The sequence below is a fragment of the Oryza brachyantha genome, chromosome 4 (genome assembly GCF_000231095.2).
Source record: "Oryza brachyantha chromosome 4, ObraRS2, whole genome shotgun sequence".
Taxonomy (NCBI): domain Eukaryota; kingdom Viridiplantae; phylum Streptophyta; class Magnoliopsida; order Poales; family Poaceae; genus Oryza; species Oryza brachyantha.
The window spans coordinates 1086781-1104338 of record NC_023166.2 but is presented as its reverse complement, the minus strand read 5'-3'; the positions used below and the strand labels follow the sequence as shown (position 1 = coordinate 1104338).

At 42.9% G+C, this 17558-nt stretch overlaps 2 protein-coding genes across 2 annotated transcripts; both read left to right on the top strand.

The window, feature by feature from the left end:
* The first annotated feature begins 3350 nt into the window (after positions 1-3350).
* On the top strand, positions 3351-5300 carry LOC102715383 (probable indole-3-pyruvate monooxygenase YUCCA5). Its single transcript, XM_006652024.3, has 2 exons — positions 3351-4385; positions 4479-5300. Exons 1-2 carry the CDS (start codon positions 3354-3356, stop codon positions 4704-4706), a joined length of 1260 nt encoding a protein of 419 aa, XP_006652087.2. The 5' UTR covers positions 3351-3353; the 3' UTR covers positions 4707-5300.
* Positions 5301-12782: 7482 nt separating this feature from the next.
* On the top strand, positions 12783-14284 carry LOC102705248. Its single transcript, XM_006653065.3, has one exon. The coding sequence runs from the start codon at positions 12783-12785 to the stop codon at positions 14202-14204; it is 1422 nt and encodes a 473-aa protein (XP_006653128.2). The 3' UTR covers positions 14205-14284.
* Positions 14285-17558: the final 3274 nt, after the last annotated feature.

Sequence of the window (17558 nt, the reverse complement as noted above, 5' to 3'; positions counted from 1 at the left end):
AATTATATATATAGACAAGTTCACGCGTTCTGAAATGTCTAGTTGTGAATAATGTAGGGGACCAGCACTAGGCATGGGGAAATAGTTGCCACGTAACTCTCCTATTATCTAATTACCCCCATCTTGTTCCTAGATACTGATGTGAATATAACTTTTCGATCTCGATCATTTGGAGACGTACATAGCTAGCGCATTGTAAATGATGCCATATTTGAATACTAATTAACCAACTTTCACTCCATATACAGTGCTTAATTACTTAGACCCTGCACTCATATGCCCATGACAAACAGAAGAGTTGTACACCAAAGCTTTTGAGCTGTGCATCCCTTTCTCCTAGTTTATTGGAGATCCTCAGAACGAGATCATGAGTTGCACAAAAGAAGTTCACAAGTTGGGTGTAGGAGAATTTTTGGGTAGTTGGTAAGCTCAAAGGTGGCAAGGTGAGGTGGAGAGCTCAGCTAGCATTGAGATCAAGTTGACTAGCAACACATAGCTAGGGAATCACAAAAAGCACCGGGTGTTCTTTTGGTGATGAAAGATTATCACAAACAAAGAAATTAACTAAATCTAATCCAAAAAAATGAGATGATAAACTTTTATATATAAATTTTTCGCAAAACATACATCATTTATTTAGTAGTTGAGAACACGTTCACTCAAAAACGAGAAATAATCCGAGAATAATCTAGTAAAAACCTAGAACAGGTCTTCAGCTTAATCTGTGTCTGCATCACCACTACATGTACTTTGAAAAACGCTGGCAATGCACTGTAAAGGAAAGGGACCCATCTGCAGGGGTGCATGCATGCATTGCTGTGCTGACTAGCTATCATTTTCCACTTGGAACTTGGTGATTGGCCCTTGGAAATTGCACTGGCAGGTTGTGGTGGCTCACCTTTAACAGCATGGCACCAGTTGGTCCTCATCCTTTTGTTCAGTTTTCCTGATCAATTGTTTTCATGTTATTACACACGGTTTCAGTGTAGTGTATATCTCAAGGGTTTCACTAGCTAGCTGCATGATGCTACAGCTTGGCAGTGACATTTGACACAACTTTTTTGACCATGAAAAGTGTTTTGTGCAGATTAATTAGTTATGTACCACCAAGTTGGGGACCTTGTACTTTGTTCAGTTCTTCGGTATAATCTAGTTAAATTATATGCAAAATATATAGTTCCTGATTTTGGAAAATGATATGGAATAAAAAAAATGTATAATAATGTTATGTCGAGGAAAATTAATTGTTCCTTAATTAAAACCCACCTGTGCGCTCAACTTAGCATTCCATTTCTTAGAGCATATATGTATATGTAATTGTTCAGAATCCAAAATATGTAAACTCCTAACATTGGGATAGGAAAATCTGCGTGATCGTGCTTATTTTCTCTTAGTTTTTATTACTTAAACTCCTGCCGGTAGGTTAAAAAAAAGGAGTAACATTGACATCAAATTCAGTATATTAGAAGCAAAGATTCAACCCTCCACATTCCATAATTCAATATTAGAGTTAATTTCATTGAGTTATAACAATATTTTGTTAAAGCTATCAATCTGATGCAACACTAGCTAGTTATTTATTTTACAAAATTGTACCAATGGTCAATGGTTTTATCGGCGGAGAACTGTATTATTTTCACTTTTATTAAGCTCACCTGCTATGCAACTCAGGCCCACATGTCATGCATATACTTGGTTGCAGTTCTAGTTTATTCATGAATTTGTTTGCTTTTGTTGAAGTTTTGTAAAATGCTTGACTAACTAATGTTGCGCAAAGAGATAGTTTTGATCAAATAGTTGCACTATTTTTTGAAATCATGATATTATATGACTGTGAGACTTTCCCACCCATATAAACGAAACAATCCATACATTCCCTACCTTTCTTCCATTTGTCATTCTTAGTTTGCATTTTACCACTCATTTTCATTTCTTATTGAGAACCAAGCAAATTTATGTGTATCATTATTACATTTGACTTTGATCAAGAAACTCTAAGGTAGGTACTTCTAGTAATAGGTAGTTCAATCAATTTATAAAAATGAAGAAGTGTTATCTATTTCTTCAGGTAGACAACTAGAGGAAGTTGAAAAAAAAGTGATTGAAAGGTAAGAAATAATACAGTCAATTGACAAACATCCGCTCTAAGAAAAGTGCAATTGCACCTCGTTTTCTTAATTGACAAATTAGTTACTTGATCCCTCCGGTCATGTATCTATATAAGTGATGTTTTGTAATGTACATGCAGTAAATTTTAACATCAATATCGCTTTGAATATTTTGAATTCAACTTTTAAAAAAGATACCACTAGATTGTCTTGAAAAATAATTTCAAAAATATTATAATTTCTTTTTTTTCATAGATTTTATACTAGTAATTATCACTAAAACAAGTGTGTAACAGTGTCCATGTCCAAATTGTCATTTATTTGTTACTATCTAGAGGGAGTCACCACATATATACCATCCTTTCATGGAACATGAGGAGTACAGTTAGGTATATATGCACCCAAGTGGCAAAGGCAATGGCACTAGGAAAACCAGACAACTAATAGTGTTCTTTGATGACTGACCATTTTTTGATCTTCGCACAGAAATAAAAGGCAATTGTCAACCCCAAAATCCTTTCAAATACAACGGTAACAACGGTGCATTGATTGCTGGAATATACGCAGGTGACAAGAGTGATTAACAAATTAACCACTCCCTCATCAGAGACCATGCTTAGCACTAACTACTAGTTTAATTCCCTTACTGACCAAATTAACAAGAGCTTGGTAGTTAAACACATCATGCTCGCATAGCTGCAGCAAAGGCAAGAAGAGTTTGGAATCTGAATACAAAATGGACACACCCAAGATCAGCGTGCCGTGGCGTCTTGAGATGCATGAGAGAGGAATCTGGTAAACAAGGGGCGGGTGGTGTGGCTTAGGGCATCACTGCATGTGTAATATGCCTCCTCCCTCCCTCCCTCCCTCTCTCACTTGATCATAAGCCTAGCTAGAATCTTAATTAATATCTCTCTCTCTCTCTTTCTCGTCTAACCAAACATGTTATTTTTAAGGCGAGAAAAATCGATTCAAAAATTCCTTCCTGATTTGCCAGAGCAAGAGCCGGAGCCGATTTAATAAAAAAGCAAGTTAGATCTTAAGGATCTTTAATGCATTACTTTTTATAACATTCTCTCTCCTGGTGCTATTTAAGCACCACCCCTTGCTCAGCTTCTCTCCACCAACACAAAACACTTGCAAGCAACACAACACAACACAACACACACTAGCAAGCAAGCAAGCAACCAAGCTTCTTGTGCTTCTTCTTCTTAGCTTGTTCATCGATCGATCGATCAATCAACCATGGTGCTGTTCCCCTGTGATCGCATGGACAGCCTCTTCTCCCCGCACACGAAGCTGGTGAGCGGGCCGATCATCATCGGCGCCGGGCCGTCGGGGCTGGCCGTGGCGGCGGGGCTGCGGGAGCAAGGTGTGCCGTTCACCATGCTGGAGCGCGCCGACTGCATCGCCTCGCTGTGGCAGAAGCGCACCTACGACCGCCTCAAGCTCCACCTCCCCAAGCAGTTCTGCGAGCTGCCGCGGATGCCCTTCCCGGAGCACTACCCGGAGTACCCCACCCGCCGCCAGTTCATCGACTACCTCGAGGACTACCGCGCCAAGTTCGACATCAACCCCCTGTTCGGCCACACCGTCGTCTCCGCGCGCTACGACCAGACCTCCGGCCTCTGGCGGGTGCGCGCCGCCGCCGCCGGCGGCTCCGAGACCGAGTACATTGGCAACTGGATCGCCGTCGCCACCGGCGAGAACGCCGAGAGCGTCCTCCCGGACATCCCCGGCCTCGACGCCTTCGGCGGCGAGGTCACCCACGTCGCCGACTACAAGTCCGGCGAGGCGTACCGCGGCAAGGAGGTGCTCGTCGTCGGCTGCGGGAACTCCGGCATGGAGGTGTCGCTCGACCTGTGCGACCACGGCGCGCGCCCCTCGATGGTGGTCCGCGACGCCGTCCACGTCCTCCCCCGCGAGGTGCTCGGCAAGTCGACCTTCGAGCTCGCCGTGCTGCTCATGGCGTGGCTCCCGCTCTGGCTCGTCGACAAGATCCTCGTCGTCCTCGCCTGGATCTTCCTCGGCAACCTCGCCAAGCTCGGCATCCGCCGCCCCACCGTCGGCCCGCTCACGCTCAAGAACTCCACCGGCCGCACCCCGGTGCTCGACTACGGCGCGCTCGCAAGGATCCGCTCCGGCGAGATCACCGTCGTACCGGGCGTCACCCGCTTCGGCAAGGGCTTCGCCGAGCTCGCCGACGGCCGCGTCATCAGCCTCGACGCCGTCGTCCTCGCCACCGGCTACCGCAGCAATGTGCCCCAATGGCTCCAGGTAACTAACCACACCACTGTTCCATTGCCACCGCCATTGCCACTCTCGAGAGCATCCGAGCTGACGAACCCATGACCCATTGTGATTGTTCAGGGCAACGACTTCTTCAGCAAGGACGGATACCCCAAGGCATCGTTCCCCCATGGATGGAAGGGAGAGTCAGGGCTGTACGCCGTCGGCTTCACCCGGCGGGGGCTCTCCGGCGCCTCCGCCGACGCCGTGCGCACCGCCAAGGACCTCGGGAAGGCGTGGAAGGAGGAGACAAAGCCGACCAACAAGCCGACGGGATGCCACCGGAGGTGCATCTCCGTCATCTTCTAAGTCGCCGGCGCCGCCCAATGCAACCCCACTGCTACTGCTACTGCTACCACTAGCATTAGCATTAGCATTAACGCAAATCCCCTTGGTTAAATTCGTTGTTAATTAAGATTGGTTCTTTCTTTGCTTAATTATTAATTAGAGTTGCTAGGTTAGTGAGAGAAAAAAATGATGATATATATATGTAGGACACAGCAGTGAGTGAGTGAAAAATAAATTAAGGTTAAAAAAAAAAGAAGAAGAAGAGATGACAAGTGGAGCCCTCTCGTCAGTGGGAAGTGGAGCCCTAGGGGATTTTTACTGCAGCTAGAGGCGTCTGGTGTACAGAAGAACTGAGCTTGCCAGTTGATGGAAGATGTGGCTCTTGTCATTTGACCTATTGTTTCTTTGTTTTGTTCTATATATATATAATATAATATGATCCCTACTATGTAGTAGTCTTGATGAATCTGATGATTAGTACTTAGTAGTAAGCAAAGAACCCTCTTAGTTAATTAGCTAGTTGATTACTGCCTTCTCAGTGACTGTTCTTTTGTAATCTTTCCAACTACCTTTTTAGCTCCCTTTGTATGACAACTCTTTACTTGAGAGTTGAGAGAGTGAATATATATAACTAGTGTAATGTTTTGCTTGATTTTATCACTTCTTCGGGTTTATCTACCCTTGAAATCCCTTATATTAGAGGACGGATGTATGATATATATTTCACCATGCATCAGTTGCAAATTTTAGAAAGACAACTAACTACCACTACTATTGCAGCACTGTATGCTGAGGTAGGATATATATGATGAACAGTTCATAAGGAAGTAGTGGAGATATGAAATGTCTCTTTCAAAGAGAGGAGAGGAGAGGAGAGGAGATAAGAGGAGGAGTGAGGAACCAAGAAACATGGTAGGGTGGGTATGGGCTGTGGAATTCCTGGCTCTTTGTCCTTTGGCTGTCCCAACACTCGATCTGGGTCACTGTTCTGTCTCCAAATTGGCTCCTGGTGCTCTGGAAAGCAAAGTCAGAATCAATAGATCTCACTGCTGCCTGCTGCAACACCACTCATCCCATCTCCCCTTCTCTACCTGGCCCTGGTCCATTTCAAGATTCCTGATCAGTTAAAACTAGCAGAGTCACTTGACTGACAAAAAGCAGAGAAAAAAAAACTGGGGGAAAATTACTGCAAATGATCATGGATTCCCTTCTTAAAATTTTAGATAAATAAGTATGATGGAAAGAATTTCCAGAACTAATGTATAACACTCGATATCTTTTCAAATCTGAAAAAGATGCATGCATGCATGCATGGTAGGTTCATGAGGGGTTAGGCGCCACTCAAATGATTATGGTACAGTTGCCCCCCAAGTGCATACATGATTATGTAACTACTAACAACCCTCTTTGAGGTGCTACAGTTGCACCTAAGTGACAATATATATAAAACTTTCAGTTGGGCAACTGAACCTATTCATTCAGCATTTTTCTGAATCAAGTGTGAACTGCCTTAACATATACTGCAAATTGTAGGACACAACATCCAAGACCAACAAGACTTGAACTCTTTCAAATTCAGGTGCCAAAAAAGTTCTAGATAATTAACCAATGGTACATGATGGTTCCATTGATTTCATGCAACTCAACATGATGAGAGAATCATCCATCAAGTGGTCACTGAGCAGCATGGTGAATCATTTGATCTGAAAAAAAGGGGAATGGGGTGCAAATTGATAGCTGGGTGTGGGTTGTATCCCAGGTAGCTGTAGTAGATATAAAGCCCCCACTAAGCAATAAAAAGAAGAAAAGGGAATTATAGGAAGAAGAGAGGAGAGCAGACACAAGGCCACATGTGGCCCCCTTGGAGAGTCCCCAGCAAATCAGAGGACATTTCAGATCTCCCTATCAGTATCACCGCATAAGCAGATTTGTTTGGGCACAAATGAAAGTTCAGACCCTTTGTTTCCCATCAGCTTGTGCTTCCTGAGGTGCCAGGGGCTTTCTACTGTTCTTTCTTTCTCTCTCTCACTCCTTTTTTTATTTTGGTTTCAATTGATGGAAACTCATATTCTTGAATCTTGATACTGTACTTATGATGACTACTGGATCTTTGGATCCTCCTGTCGGTTTTACATATAACAGAGTATGACTCATTGTATTTTTTATTGCGTCATTCTGACATTTTTTTTTCATTTTTCTTGCTAGGTTTATTTTCCTCATTTTTCCTGATGTTCATTGTTATAAATAAGATTAGCAGTTCAGGCTGTGTTAATTTGCTAGTTTGTATTAATGGTGTTAATTAGAAAACAACCTAATCAGATAAGTGCTACAACTGTGGCTGGCTCGCCTCTGCAATAGAAGTTCCACAAATGGTGAAGCACATGAAGGCTCACATCATTTCGCCTCTGCAACTCTTTATAAGCCAAACTTTAAATTTTAAAATTTATTTTTAGAGTTATTTTTTTAGTTTATCATCATAGTTTATTTTACATCATTTGCTTTTGAATGACCGTTGACACATATATAAAAGTTTTACCTATAAGCCGTTGTAAGAAGCGAAACAATATGAACCGAAGAGAGATAAGCATTTGGAATTATTTGCCATTTATTTGTGCATCAAAGAGACAAAGTAACCTTTTCAAAGAGAGAATTTTCCCGGCACAGTTGGGAAGGAACTTTTGTTTGCAAAACAACATTACCTTGTAGCTTCTACAGATATTTTTTCCATGAGCGAATATAGTGTACTATTTCCTTGATAACTATTTAGTACTTGTTAAATCTGTAAAACAATTTGAGTTTGTTGAATCTTCAACACCAGTATCATCTGCACATAAAAGCACTACAATTAATTTTGTATGGTAAAAGGTAACGCCAATAATAACATATTCATTAGTTCACACTTTCTGATGGTATTTTTCATCCCCATCATTTTGCAATTATAATGGTTGTGCAGCTCTGTATTACTTTTGATCCAATGGTTAAAGCAACATGATCAAATGGCTTAGGATTGTTGCTGTGGTCGCTTGGTGCATGGGCTTCTTTTGGTGGCAACTATATATGGTACTCTCTCCGATTTATATTACAAAATTTTCTGGTATTGCCTAGATTCATACGAGTGGTAATAAATCTAGACATATATACAAAATATATACATTGATACATGGATGAATTTACATAAAGCTAAAAAGTCTTGTAATATAGAAAAGAGAAAGTATATAGATTTGGGATTGTACTATCAAATTTGCTCTATGGAAAAAAGGCACCACATTTTATTTACTTTACAAGCTAACCCTGGAGAGGAAAAACACAAATTTCTTATAAGGTCGAAACATAGATAACGATTGTTGAAGAAAAAAAAGACATGGAAATGCGGCATGACAATTGACAAAGGATATTGTCTCCCAACAAAAATTGTGTTTTTGAAGTTTTCGAGTTAAAAAAGACACATGCATGTGTCTAGCTAAATCGGCTAATTAATTATATTTCTATAGTAGTTTACACACTTTGGTGTTGGTTAAGCTAGCTTACTGGGAAATTAAAGTGATGAGAAGCAGCAAAGTGGAAAGGGACTCATCAATGATGAAATGATCCCCATCAAATATTCTTCAGCATCATGCACTTAATTTGCACAGTGATTTTCCCAGAGATTGCTGCTGCTCATTGTACAAAATAAGGGGACCTAATGAACAAGTGTCTCTTTCTTTGAATTGTGGAAACCATTGCTGTAAAGGAACTAAAACCACATCTTTGGTCCACACTTCACTCATTTCTGGATCTATCATAGGGGAAGCTATACTTCTCTAGCATATGAACTTTGGCCTCATCAATTATTAATTATTAATACTGTGAATATTTATAATAATGTATCTAGAGACTAGAGAGACTTGTTTTACACACTTCCATCTATGAAAGGATCTTTAATTTTGTGTGATTAAAAATTTACTTACAATCTAAGAAAAATATTATTACCATTTTGATTAAAGAAAGTAAAGTGGAGTAAAAAACTAGGAGTGTGTATGTGCTGCCATGAAAACAAAATGGCTAGATAATATTGATCTGTTGGTCTATACAGTGAAAGCATATATACAGTAAAATAAGGATCAGTTCATAATGAACTAATCTCAAGTGAATTGACAAACTCTTGTCAACGAGTAATTAACGGCGCATTAATGGGCCAGGCCCATTAACGTATCCGCAGTACATTTTGCCTTCTCCCTTTTTGCTTAAGTACATGGATGGCTGACATTAGTTGCAAGTGGGCCAAGCCCATGGTCTGTTCCCCAAGAAAATCTCGCGGAACAATGCATACAGCATTCCATTTTTTTTTTATTTTTTATATTTCATAAATAATTTAAAAAAATATATTTTTTCAAAATTTACAAATTTAACCTCACGCCGCTCTCCTAGAGGGTAGAAAGGTGACGTGGCAGACGGCAGGGAGGGGCGATGATGGCCTCGTGGCAATTTTGTAATTTGGCCCCTTGCCGCTCTCGACAAGGGGTAAATTGCAAAATTGCCGTTTGCGCCCGAGAACTTTTCGATTGAACCGTGGTTTGATAGATATATGTATAACATATGAGATTATTTAATCAGAAGTACTAACATTGGCTTAGTGTTATTGCTACTCTTTCTATTTTGAAGACCAGAGGTCGAACTCTCACATGAGCATATTTTCTTTGCTTAAATATGCTTATTCGACCGCTGGTCTATTGGATAAAAAAAGGGACAGTAACCACTGATCCAAAGTAGTACTTGCAATGAAACAATTACATACATTATACATATATGTACCAAACCGCGGATCAATCAAAAAGTTCTCAGGCATGAGCGGAAATTTTGCAATTTGCCCCGTAAGGGCGGCAAGGGGCAAATTGCAAAATTGCCACCACGCCATCATCGCCGGTTCCTGGCTCTCTCCCCGCTGTCTGCCACATCACCATTTCGCCCTTTAGGAGGGTGACAGGAGGTTAGATTTGTAAATTTGGAAACAAAAATATAGTTTTGTAACTTATTTACTAAATAAAATAAAAAAAATTCTACAGCATTCGACGTGAAGATAATCGGACATATTTTTGCAACAAAGGATGGCAAATTCATCCAAATAAACCAACATATATTACTTACATTCCACAATATATTTATGGTAATAAATATGAACACAAAGATAAAATATTAAAAATGTTATAATTTTTGAAAAAGTATTTTGATGTATCAAATTGGATATTACCATTTTGGTACCTACTATGTAGAGGTACTCAGTTTCGAATGTGCTACCTTAAAATATCATTTTAATGATGATAGTAAAATTCACAAAACATACCCATTAATCTAGGGATTAATCAAGGTTGAACCAAAACAATTTATATTTATCTTTACTGTTTAAAAAATTAGGATATTTCTATCATGATAAGTCACGTGCGTCTGGTCCAATTCTGTACCTCGCGAGCCACAGATCAGGATTCAATGATATCGTTCCGTGATATTCTCGGTGACTTTAAGTCACTAACGTGTAGGACCCATGTGGGTGCCACACGTCAGTGACTCAATGTTACCGGGATTGTCCCTGAATCAGCGTCCGAGCCGTTGCTGGTTCCGTGTACCCATGCACGCCCTTCACTAGGGCTCTTTCGTTTGTCGTGCTCAGCGCTCTCCGAGTCTGTATCTAGGGTGATTTTTTTGGCTTTTATGAAAAAACCAAACGAAATATTTAAAAACATTATAAATAATTTTTATATGTATTCTTAGCGACTTAAAAGGTTAAAAGGTCAGGCTGGAATATGTTGATCGGTAAAATAATATGCCTGTGAATATGGCCTTTCCCAACTAATCATTAGTTGGATTATATTTTGTGCCATGGTTGGTGACTGGTGTAGACGTGTAGTGCGGCCTGGCCCAAGGACCAAACCAGCCGAAGCCAGCCAGCCCAACACAATTTTTCTTCTTTTCTCAACTTATCTAATTACTAGCTAAATACATGTGTTCTGTTACGAGAAATAAAAATTATAAATATGCTAGTATTGGATGTAACTTATTTTTTAGATAAAAAATAGAACTAATATATAGGACTATTTTGAAATAATATGTAGTAGTTGGTGATGGCAGATTAACGGCCACCACGTTACGTTCTTTTGGAATAGATAGATTTTGCGGTGTCACGTTAAGCTACAAAATACTGTGAAATACTACTTGGTACTCCCAGTGCATTTTTAAGTCGACATAGGCCGTGTTCGTTTGGCCCTCCGCACACTTCCCGAACTGCTAAACGGTGTATTTTTTACAAAAAATTTCTATAAGAAAGTTGTTTTGAAAATCATATTAATATATTTTATATTTTTTTAATAATTAATAATTGATTAATCATGTACTAATTTATTTCTATATTTTTCGTGCCAGGGATAAGCCTATCCCCTTCAAGCGAACGGGGCCATAGTTCATTTTTGGGTCTATTGGTCTTATTCACAACATTTATATAATTATTAATTATTTTGTTATAATTTGATAATTACTAAAAATATTTTATGACTGATTTATAATTTCATATATTTACACAAAAAATTAGATAAGACGAAAGACCAATATACATATAAAGTCAATAGTGTCAAATAAAAAAATGAGGGGTATAATTTTCCGACGAATGGTTAAGAACATCCAGGTGTTGGTTTTGGTATACTAGTTACACACTGGTTAGTCACTCTATTTCATATTATAAGATATTTCGATTCTAAATTTATCCATCAATCAATATATATATTTTATATTTCTATAAGTGTTAAGATACGTTAGTATCCATATGAATTTGAATTTAGTAAAAACAAATTATCTTTTGATATAGAACAGATGTATTACAAAATGTATTTACACCCCAATTATACGATAGATACATTTAAAAGTGTGTCCATCATTGTTCTCTGGTTGATGCCATTTGATACTACCGAGGATTTATCTTACCACGGAGACCTCGAAGTCACCGTCTAGTGGAGCGCGATTGTCACGGTTTTTTCTCTGTTTAGCGCCGCGATTATCGCTATAACCGCGGCAGCGGTTTACCAAACCCTGGATTACCCACCGTGTTTTATTTTAACAGATATTTAGCCCTATATAGATTTATCCATATATATATATATATCGTATATAAGTCTAGATGCATTAATATCAATATGAATCTACTGATTACTAAAACATATAAAATACATGTGAAACGGTGACAATAGCAAATGATGATAGGGATTGGGGAGGTGGGACTTGGGCCATGCTTTCATAGGCCAGCCCAAGACACGATGACTCGACACAGTAGAAAGCATGGCACGGCCCCGTATGAATTGGGTCTGATCTAGCACGACACGGCCATGCGCCATCCTCGGGCCTAGAATACAAGCACGCTGGGGAGCACGTCATGACATGGTTAGTGGGTTGTGCTTGTGCCGGCATGGCTCGAAAGAGACACAAAACATTCACGCCAGGCCAATTTTCTTCATGAGTCATGCTTCGACAACAAACTGATTTTCTTTCTAGGTTATGTCATCGTGACTCCGTGAGTCCGTCAGTTACCGAATGTTACGTTTACGCCAAGTCCATCTACAACATGACACACATGTCTCACGAACGCTGTCACGCACTCAAACGGACGCGACCACAGTACCGATCAACTGATTCCTCTAATTCGGTGCTTTGCACGCCATGGCATTGGTGGCTTGACGTCTTGATCCATGAACCACAACAATACGACACGACGGTATGACAATAATTCAGATAACCTCTAGTGGGTTGTGCTTGTGCCAGGTAACATGCAGTGTGGGTTGTGCTTGTGCCGGCATGGCCCGAACAGGCGTGACATGTTTTTTGTGCCGTGACATCATCCTCATATGTCAGCACAACACGACATGGTGGGCAGGCTGTGCTGGGCCAGCATGGCCTGTTTTGGCGCCAAGCAGGATGGGCCGGGCTGGCCTGGGTCCCACCTGGGGGTCGGTAGAAGTCGAATACTTCAAGTCTTCGGGGTCAACGGTCAACGTGCTCGCACTTGTCAACGGGCGGATACGGCGGCGTGTCGAAATAAAATTAAGGCCGCACGACGCATGAACTACCGCATCTCCGGCGATGGCGAGCTCGCTGTCCTCCGGCCCCGATGCTCTCCGCCACCGGGGACAGGTGCCCCAGCAAGAACCGGTTAGGGGTGACAGCGTTGTTCAGATCGGTGACGACGACGGCCGCCACGGCCGGTCACCGGAGGAGAGAGCGCCGTCGCCGTCGGCGAGAGAGAAGCGGCAGAGGCGGATGAAGCGGTTCATGGAGTACTCGAAGCGCGCCCTCCTGTACGAGTTCCCGCTCGCCACCGCTCTGCTGCAGCACCGGGCGGCGAGCTTCACCGGCAGCACGTGGGCCAAGGTCGGCGTCGCGCTCCTCTGCGCCGCCTTCTTCGCCGACCTCATGGGCTCCCTCTACCTCTCCCTCGTCACGAGGCTCGACGACCACGCCGCCGAGGTTAGTGCCTCCAGCTGCCGGTGGCACGGCTTCCGGATCTACGCCTCCGGCGTGCTCCTCATGTCCATGCCCTTCTGCCTGCTCATGTCGCTCAACGGCCTCTACGCGTTTCTCGCCGTCGCGCTCGCGCCGCCGCTTTATCTCGTCCTGTTGGTGTTCGCCAAGGAGAACCGTCAACCGAGCACCGCCGACGACGACTTCCCGGCGCCGCGCGGCGAAAGACAGGGGATGCGGTACGAGGACTACGACGGCAAGCTGAAGTACCAGTTCGACGCCTCGGCCGCCGTGAACACCATCGCAACCGGAGCGGGCCTCACGGGCACCTTCTTCGGCTACTCCAGCGACTACTCGCCGGATCACGCCGTCACCGTCTCCGAGAGCCTACTGTTCCTGACCATCGTCGGCGGGCAGTTCGTGATGCTCATCACAGCGGCTCGGCCGATGTTCCGCAAGGAATCCTCACCGGCAAGACTCGCCGGCTTCCTGGGCCAGCTGGTAGGGAGCCTTCCAGTGCTGCTCTCGCTCAGCGCGTTCGCCGGCGCCATCGACTTCCTGGGAGGGCTCGCCCTGCTCGCCTTCTCCATCGACTTCCTCGAGCTGGTCTTCTTCTTCAAAGCCATGTTCTACAGCGAGCTGGAGGAGCCTTCTCCACCGACGACCGCGCCGCCGCCGGAGGCCGCCGACGCTCCGGCGGCAGGGGAGACGCAGAACGAGCTGAAGCTGCTGTGGCTGTGCGTGATGTGCGTCTACTTCATGGCGCTGGAGGCGCTGTACCAGGAGCAAGGACGGAGGAAGACGACGCTGGAGTGGTTGGACAGGGGCAGGGTGCTGATCTACTTCTGGGCCTTCTGCTGCTGCAGTCTCGACGGCGGCAAGGGGAAGCTCCCGCTGCTGCCGCCGTTGGACGAACTGAGGAAGCAGCACCGCTTCTCGGTGGTGCTCGCGGCAGCACGCTACGCCGTCATGGTGCTCGCCGCGTTCGACGCCGTCTGCCGTATCGCCGGTCCGTTTCTCGCCCCAGTTCTAAGAAGATCCTAGTGTACCCACCGTTGCGCGCATGGTGCCATGGCCCATGTATGTAACTCGAAATAGCAAAAAGGTTCCGAGTTTAAATCTTTTACGAAGCGAATTTTTGATTGGAATATTTCCTAATTTAAAAGTACTGTATATATCTCGAAAAAATTGCATGTGTAACTTCAGTTTTGTTATCGGTACAATTCCTTATTTCTACAGTCAAAACATTATGGAACTCAGTATTTATGGCTAATTAATACGTAACACAGTTGTTGACAATGAGACACACGTGCTGGCTTTGTTAATCTTAATTAATATACGCCGGTCAAGTCTTTGGAATTACTCATTTGCATACAGTATATATGAGCGAGCATGTGCGTGCGACACTTTAAAACAAAGAGACGTTGGAAAAAAAACTGAATCCATTAATCGATTTTGCTATAGGTTGGATTGAGATCGAACGATAAAAAAAAAATCAAACAGGGTAGCCTGTGGACTTTGTTGGGTAGATTTTCTTGTTTTACAAACATGATATTTACTTGCGCCTTTTCGTGAGTTAATATGTGGCCTTTTTGGTCAATGATATTATTCATTTTTGTTTTTTTAGATAATGGGAAAACCGGCTTTTGCTAGAGGAACAACCAGAACTAAGAACACATTTTTTGGCGAGAAAGAACAACCAGGATGATGCCAACTATTAATGGTGATTTTTTCAAGAGGAACAACCAGAACTAATCTAATGGCGATGCCCGTGAGACGAGAGACTCCCAACATTGGTGTCCCTTAGTATTGACAAGCTCTACACACAATCACATACGGGGCTTACACTCACGGTCTACTGACCGGCCTAACATAGGCTGTAACATACCCAAGCCCATAAACCCGAGAACTAAATTTAACTTAAATGCATCATGTGGTTGGAAGTGATTTTAATTGTTTTTGGATCTTAATCATCTCATCATCACATGCAATAATAGACCTAGAGTCACAAAAACAATTAATCTGGTATTTATATGCATCCAAAAATTCTACAAAAATTCTTAAAAATACCTTGATATGTCATAAATCAACCCCCAAATTTTCAAAATTATTCATTAAGGTTTGCTATCTCTTTGTTCTATTTTAATCTCTCCAAAATCTTGAAAAAAACTGCTTAGTAGATTCAAATTTGCTCTCTCGGTAACATTTATTTCAAAACCTCTTTTTGAAGTTTGGCTTCATCCAAAGTCTTCTACTAACATTCCTCTACCACCACGAGGAGTGGCACACCGTGGATCACTCTTTAACCCTTTCTTCTCTCCCTCCAAAAATTGTTTGCAGCCAACTCTACTTAGTCTCCAAGCCAGGTTTCAAATTTTTTTCAATGACAAGTGGGCTCCACACCCCCTAGGACCCACATGGCATTCTCTCACTCTCTCCTCACAGCCTCCACCGGCCCCCATGGCCAATGAAAGTCCAGGAAAAACCATGATTGCACCAGCTACCTTCTCTCCCTCTCTCTGTCCTTGTAAGCATTTCGTCAAACACCTGGCGGGCGTCTTCCTTGGAGTGGAGAACAGCAGCCCCTAGCTTCCCACCATGCCAAGTCGAGCCTTGTCCGCGAAGCAATGTCGTTTGTAGTCGCTGCAGGAGGATCTAGACACCGTGTCTCCGTACCCATCGTCCACCTCGCGCCATTCTCCCCAATCACCACCCGAGTACACCTCCATGTAAGGTAGATGAAGCCGTTCCGACCAAATCTCTGCGCCTAGACCAAATCTCCTCTTCCATTACTCTTCCACGGCACGCTGCACAGGTCCTGACGCGCCAAGCCGCCCCGTTTCATCATCGCACAGCTCGAGAACGCAGAGACAGAGCTTAGGCCATGGACTGAGCTCACGGGCACCGCGTCCAAACTCCACCCTTAAACCAGCCTTTGCGCCAACAGGCTCTCCTACCTCGCCTCTTCACGTTCCAAGCGAACTCTGGGAAGGAAACCCCTTGGGATGGCCGGAACACGAGCGCCCATGTCGATGCCGGCGAGCCCACGTCGCCATTAATCTCTCTCTGGTGAGTCTCGCGAGAAACCGTCCGCGTCATCCTTTTTAGCATCCCTTAGTGAACCCATTTTACACTTGTGCTCAGACGAAACACCACCGAGCAACGCCGCCTCTCCGACGTCCTTCGCGTCGAGCACAACAACGTCATCGCTGCCCTCACAATCATCAACGCTTTTCCTCCCCGGCCGGCCGTGTTGTAAGCTCCCTAGAACCTCTAGGTACTCATTTCATGCCTCATTCTAATCGAATCAATCAAGAATAGCAACATGCACTGTCGCCCAACCGAAGGCTGCCACTCGCCATCGTCGTCGTCGCCACGACCACCATTAGATTTGCCTTGACCTCCTCTACATTTTCTCTGTTGATCACGACCTCATCCGAGCTTCGGTTCGCCGCCGGCGACCCCTAGATCGAGCTAGGCATGGCTGCCCCTCCTGTGAGCCCGACCATGGACCTCCTTCGGATAATTTGACTAAAGCTAGAGTCCTATCCGAAAACTGCCTAGACACATATTACTGTAGCAAGGGAGTGCGGGTTGATTTCCTATCTTCCGAGGGCCTTTCTGAAAAACGCCCCTCACTTCAGAAAACGTCATTCACTGACTTGTGGGTCCGGCTAGAATTAAATTTTGAAAACTTATTTCTATTTTTTTAAGCTGAGAATGAGCAGAACTTCAAAAATTTGTAGAAAATTCATTTTAACTCCGAAAATTGTAAAACTAGTTTTGTTAGATTCGTGAAACTGTGAACTATTTTAGAAAAATATAAAACTTGGTACTTTTTGTACAAACTTTTCCTTTATTTTTGTTTTGCCCAAAATGTCTCCTAGAGCTTGTTAAATCCATAACAAATTGAAAATAGCTCTAAAAATTGTGAAACCACTTCTGTTAATTTTCTAAAATCTTTTTCTGTAACTTTGTAAAAGTAATTTTCTTCCCTTCTGTACAAAAATGTTGCTTAATAAAACTTTGCCCTTTTTAAATCTTTTTAATTATTAAATGCATATCTCTGTAAAACAAAGTGATAAAATAAAAATTCCTTCACTAGAGACCATCTGAGACCAGCACACACTCACTGCATAAGTCTCATGCATTTTTTTTATTTTTATGCATTTTTGTATTTATCATATACTCGTATTTTGAATAGAGGAAGAATACGTCGAAGAAGAAGGGGGTGAGCTTGTTGAAGACCAGGTTTAGGTGTTTACGGACGAAGGCAAGTCAGCCCCTCCTTTGACCACTTTGATCCTATATTTTATTGGGCTAAATAATTCTATTGCAAACATGCATACGTTAGTTAGTATTAATTTTGGTAAAAGAAATTATATAAATGTGGGAATG

What these genes read in the sequence shown, in the direction of transcription:
- LOC102715383 (XM_006652024.3), top strand. Translation starts at nt 3,354, where the DNA reads ATGGTGCTGTTCCCCTGTGATCGCATGGACAGCCTCTTCTCCCCGCAC. An exon ending in ATGTGCCCCAATGGCTCCAG is followed by an intron (nt 4,386 to 4,478) that starts GTAACTAACCAC and finishes GTGATTGTTCAG; the next exon opens with GGCAACGACTTCTTCAGCAA.
- LOC102705248 (XM_006653065.3), top strand. Translation starts at nt 12,783, where the DNA reads ATGGCGAGCTCGCTGTCCTCCGGCCCCGATGCTCTCCGCCACCGGGGA.